This window comes from Pundamilia nyererei, unplaced genomic scaffold (genome assembly GCF_000239375.1).
Source record: "Pundamilia nyererei isolate P.nyererei 1_Seehausen unplaced genomic scaffold, PunNye1.0 scaffold00469, whole genome shotgun sequence".
In the NCBI taxonomy this organism is placed as follows: Eukaryota; Metazoa; Chordata; class Actinopteri; order Cichliformes; family Cichlidae; genus Pundamilia; species Pundamilia nyererei.
In genome coordinates, this window is record NW_005187870.1 from 250,809 (window position 1) to 256,625 (window position 5,817).

Here is a 5,817-nt window from a genome sequence, read left to right on the forward strand (position 1 = left end):
TTCTGTGGCGGTTGCTAGGCAACAGGAGCAGCGCGACGTAAGCGAGACAGTCCCATTTAAAGCCGCTCGGTTCGGCCTTCACGGCCTATGGATGCAGCTGCTGAAGTGGGGCGCTGCTTCGTGCTGCTCACGGGCTCTGATGGATGCTAGCTTCATGTGTGACGGACTGTTAGCTGGAAGAGTTTATTTTGGTGCTACGACTGAGAAACATTTCAGGGTCTGAAGCAACAGTGGAGAGACTGGCTGACTGCTGCAGAAGAAATCTGCTCTGAGGTTAACAGAACGTCTGATCGTCCAGTATGAGATCAACCTTCAGCAGAGACTGCTGGATATCAGCCGGAAACCCGAGATAAAGTTACGCATAACAGGTAAAACTGCGATGGTCTCAGTGGACTAACACAAGAATACAACTCATGTAGGACCTGATCAGAGCTCAGCTTGTAGGCTAACATACTGAAATCAGGGAGCGGCTAATCACACAAGTGCGTCTCTTTTTTACGGTAAACTTTTAGAATTAAACAAACATTGAGACCGAGAGAAAGTGCCTTTATAGAAGATTTATTTAGAAGATTAAGATAAAGGAGGCAGGGAGGGAAAGCTTCGGTTTTCTGCACTGTGCCACAGTTCGCTGTCTGCTTCGGCTCTCTGACCCTCACTCCGGGGCTACAGACAGTCCTCTGCCGCCTGTGGTGCTCCTCACGTCCGTCTGCACCCACAGGCTTCCCGAGGTGGAGGCAGGCCGGCAGGGACTTTGAGAGATGGGCTTTACTTTCAGAAATACCCCTTAATCAGGGTCTAACTCCCTACAAGACCATCGTGCCTCCCCCACCATCCTCACCTCATGTTAAAATGTATATTTTTCAACTGAATTATATTTGGGTTCAAGAAAACAATGAGGTTTTTAAAATAACTTTTTAATGTTCTAATAAACAGTCTTAACTCGAACTAAATCAGCTCAAATCTCACAGATGTCAGTGTTATTCACAAAGCATGGAAACATAGTTGTTAGTTTTGAATGCAGCCACAGCAGGCAAACTATGACTGCATGCTCCAAAGAACAGGAGCACAGTAACTGAACACACTCTTAGCGCACTTACATCTGATTTTGGGAACAGTTAAAAGATCTGAACCTGATGAACTGAGAGGTTTAACTGGGTCAAAGGTCGAGAGCCAATTGAAAACTGTCCGGTGAAACCAACTAAATCATGAAACCTTTGATTTAAAACGTCATGATCAACAGTATCAAAGGCAGCAATGAGATCAAATAGAACTAAGACTGAAACTCTGAGTCCCTAATAATCTTCAGATCACTGATGACTTTAGTTGGGTTGTTTCTGTGCAATGACTGGCTGTGAAACCTGACTGGTACTTATCTGCTATGGCACTGTGAGATTTTCAGTTTAATCTACAACAATGACAAACATTTACTTGCAGCGTGAAGCTGGCAGCAGCTACCTGAACGATTTGTACTCTGATCTTTCCTAATAAGAGTATCAGAGCTCGAGAGTAACTTACACTTTCATTGTTCATGTTTGTACAGTTTAAATTTCACTCCCATATGAGGACATGCTCAGAGTGGACTATATTTGCTCAGATGTGTTTTCCTGTCATCACATTATTAACCTTTTTCCTCAGTGACCCTTTGTTCCTCAAGATCTCCCCCTAACATGAAGTGTGAGGAAGAGGAGGGCCTGTATGACCAGCAGGTCTCCAACCAGGAGAGGAACTCCAGTCTGGACCAGGAGGGCACAGATCCTCCACAGATCAAAGAGGAAGAGGAGGAACTCTGCATCAGTGATGACGTAGAAAAGATTGTACTCAAACAGGAGGACGAAGGCCTCATCTGGACTGAAGAAGAGCAGCTCAGACAGCTGGATAACATCTGGAAACCTGAAATGAACTTACACAGCAGGGGTATGTAAAACCGTAATGGTCTTACCTAAAAATTAATATGACTTTAATTCATTCATTCAATAAAGATATTTTGTAAACACAGAGTTCTTCAAGGCCAGTGTTTAAATAAACTCAGCTGATTGTTAGTAGAGGTTTTCTGAGAGCTTCACTGCTTTTTATCCCCATATTTTAATCCTACTTTTAAATTTCCCCTTCTGTCTGATGTTTGTCTTATCATTTACATAAACATCTTTCCAACAATAATTGGTGGACAAACTGGGAAAATTAGTGCATAGAAATTTACTAACATGTTAGAAGTGAGTGCATGAAATCTTATTTTAACAGTTTCCAGGTCTGGGTAAATGATATGATGATATTTCTGATGATATTTTGATTAAACTCTGTTGTAGAGTTGGAAATGGACAGCTGTAGACACCACTGCCAAGTAGTCATTCTTGTTATACTTCTATATTTATCTAAGACAAGTAATTTTGTCCATTTGTCACCTCAGCTTTCCCACAACAGCATGAATGTGAGGAGGAACTGGTTTTTGGGGACCATGAGAGAAACTTCAGCCTCGACCAGGAGGATCCGGAGCTTCCACAGATAAAAGAGGAACAGGAGGAACCTTGCACCAGTCAGGACGTAGATCAGCTTGTAGTGAAGCAGGAGACTGAAGGCATTATTATCTTCATGGTGGCTCCTACTTATGAGGAAAGTGAGCCAGAGCTGGACAGTGAACGTCTCCTTTCTTACAGCTCTCCTGAACCAGAGAGCAGAGATCAGCAAGACAACTTTCCTGTGTCAGAGAGTCAGCGTAAAACTGACACAAGTAAAAAGTTTGTAAAATGTGAGATTTGTGGAAAAACCTTTGAGTACAGATCCAAACTAACGAGACATATGAGAGTTCACACAGGTGAGAAGCCACATTCTTGCAGCACCTGCGGAAAAAGATTCAGCCTGATGATAAACTTGAAAACTCACATGAGAATCCACACAGGTGAGAAGCCGTATTCTTGTGGCATCTGCGGAAAAGAATTTAGAGACCAATCAACGTTCAAAAAGCACATGACAGTTCACACAGGTGAGAAGCCTTATTCTTGTAGCACCTGCGGGAAAAGCTTCAGTCAGAAACCAACACTGGAGAGACACCAGAGAAGCCACACAGGCGAGAAGCTGCACTCCTGCGGCACCTGTGGGAGGGGATTCAGTCAGATGATAAACTTGAAAACTCACATGAGAATTCACACAGGTGAGAAGCCTCATTCATGTAGCACCTGCGGGAAAAGCTTCATTCAGAGGATACAGTTACAAAGACACATGAGGATTCACACTAGTTAAAAGTGGGAGAACTGTCAGATGAAGCAGTCCACTGAGAAGCCAGATCAGAGCAGATCAGATGACCTCCTTCATTAAAAAACTCTGTATTGTTTATTGTATGTAGGGGTGGGAGATATAGCCTCAAAATAATATTTCAAGAAACGTACGTTTAAAAAAACAATGTACATTTTATCAGCTCGGCAGGCAGCAGCATTTATATGTGTAAGTAAATGAAGGATTTTCCATCTTTCTCTTCCAGTGAGCTGCTGTCACTGATGACAGCTTAGCTAATTCAAAGTGTGAAAATGTGGCCACCTCAAGGTGCTTGATATTGTAAGGTAAAGACCCAACAATAATACAATGAAAACAGAGAAAACCCAAACAGTCATATGACCCCCTATTAGCAAGCGTTTTGGCAACAGTGGGAAGGAAAAACTCCTTTTTAACAGGAAGAAACCTCCAGCAGAACCAGGCTGCACAATTCTGTCATATAAGGAAAAAAAATTCTGCCTGGTTTGTTTCATCTTGGGTCGAGCTTTTTAACCTCCTGCTTTTCCACCGTGTAGCACGTCAGTAATTTCCATCCACTGACTGCTCTTGCTGTTATATTAAATGTAACTCACGAGTGCTCCAGTGATGCATGGTGGAATCATTTGTTTACCTTTGGGTCGCACATCACTGCTGCTGGTATCTCCTGCTCACGTGCCTTCACAGCCCGGTTGTACTCAAGTGTGTTTTTGCTGGTTTGCTTTTTTCACTTTCAGTGGGAAAAGTTTTCTTGCATATTTTGCGAACATTCAGCTACCAAACTGTGACTGGAGCCCGACATATGGCTCTGGCTGTGAGACATGACTGGGGTTGACTCACTGTGGTGAATGCAAACACATGATGTTCCTCTAAACACACTTTTTTGTAAACATTTATACCAGTATTATTGCAGATCATATGATATGTCACAGCCCTAATTCTGTTTGTTGCATATTCCATTAAAACCTGTAATGAAGATGAAACACGTATTTACATTCATTTGATGTAATATTTGTATCGTGTTGAGCTGTGGAGGTGACAAAAAAAAGTTGCTGAGATGTTTTATTTTTTTGTTTAGTGGAGAGGTTTTACTACACTGAGTCAAAGAAACACACATGAGACCAAACATTTTGTGATTTAATCTTGATTTCCATGAAGATTGAATTTCAGCATGTGCTCATCCTGTTGATTCGTATGTTGGTGTTGGTTATGTGTCTTAAAAGTGAAATAAAGATTTCTTTAAAACTTCTTGTGGCTATTTTTTTTTAAGGCACAATCTCTACAACATGAAACAACGTCTGTGAAGCACATTTTGTACAGTGGGCAGGGAGACTTGCCCATCACTGTGGTGGTGGTGGGGTGGATGAGATTTGCCTGCGGTCACTTAAGGCTCTGTATGTTGTGGGTCTGTATGGAAGTTGAGGTCAGTGGCTTCAGACCGGCCAACTATGGTGGTAATCATGGTCCCCTGTTTTATGAAGGGAGTGTGGAGGGTATGTTTGCACTTCAGGCCTCCCTAGGAAGGCCTATATCTGTAGTCACTTCCCCTGTTTTCTTATTGCTGTTTCAAATTGTTTCTGTTTGTAGACTTTTTATTGAAAGATTTTGGTTTGGATTTTGGTTTATATTATTAATATGTGCATTTGTTGTTATTAATAATATTTGCTTCACTCTCCATTTGATGTGTTTTTGGTATGTTTTACTTTTAATTGTTCTATGATTATGTTTATGTGGGGTTTATAATTATATTTAAGTTCTGGGTTTTTTTATGAATAAAAGTGACTTAACTTGTCAGAGATATGAGACTTTGGGCATTTCCCCTTCTGTCTTATTCTCAGTGTCTTGTCTCCATGTTTATTTACCTCTGTGTTGCTATCTTTGTGTCTCTGTCTCTTTCTCTTCCCCTGTTCAGTGGGATTTAAGACTTCCAACAAATAATTTCAAAGGGTCAATTAAATTTTAATAAAACCATTTTACTCAACACTGCACTCTAATTTTAGCATTTTTTTTTACTCAATCATAAAAAGGTTCATCTTAAAAGATGTTTCAGAGACATTTTTATTACTTTTTTCTTTCTTTCTTTTCTTGTTGTCCGGTTTTGTTTTTTAGCCATCAGAATTATTGTCTGAAGGCCAAAAAAGATGACCAACTAACTTAATTTACCAAATGGACCATCACGGCCTTGCCATATTGATCAACCTTTGTTATTATTTATTTATTTTAATTTATTTTCAGCTGTTACAGACGGGACAGACATGACTGGGGGATAAGAAAGAAGAGGGACAGTGAGAAAGGGCACTTAAAAAATATCTCCCAGGTCACCTGTTAAAAGAAGAAAATAAGAGAAAACAAGCAAAAAGAGAGCAACATAATAACACAACACCATTGCAATAATCTAGCTAAGTGTAAATAACAGTAAATATTAAATATTGAATGTGATTGTGCAGCACGCAAGATTGACATCGCACAATGTGGTTTGAGATAGCAGCCAAGAAAGGTGTAGCTTGTGTGTGTGAACACCTGTGTGGATGAGCGCTCTTCTATTCAAAAGGCTTCTCCATGTAACGATCTGCTAGA

The 5,817-nt window shown here is 40.7% G+C and overlaps 1 protein-coding gene across 1 annotated transcript; it reads left to right on the top strand.

Annotated features, from left to right (window-relative positions):
* Window positions 1-36: 36 nt before the first annotated feature.
* Window positions 37-3,490, top strand: LOC102197848 (zinc finger protein 3-like). Its single transcript, XM_005753823.1, has 3 exons — window positions 37-368; window positions 1,636-1,914; window positions 2,405-3,490. Exons 2-3 carry the CDS (start codon window positions 1,668-1,670, stop codon window positions 3,232-3,234), a joined length of 1,077 nt encoding a protein of 358 aa, XP_005753880.1. The 5' UTR covers window positions 37-368; window positions 1,636-1,667; the 3' UTR covers window positions 3,235-3,490.
* Window positions 3,491-5,817: the final 2,327 nt, after the last annotated feature.

Coding starts and splice junctions, on each gene's coding strand:
- LOC102197848 (XM_005753823.1), top strand. CDS start 1,668: ATGAAGTGTGAGGAAGAGGAGGGCCTGTATGACCAGCAGGTCTCCAAC. Junction 1,915..2,404: donor AATGAACTTACACAGCAGGG/GTATGTAAAACC, acceptor TTGTCACCTCAG/CTTTCCCACAACAGCATGAA.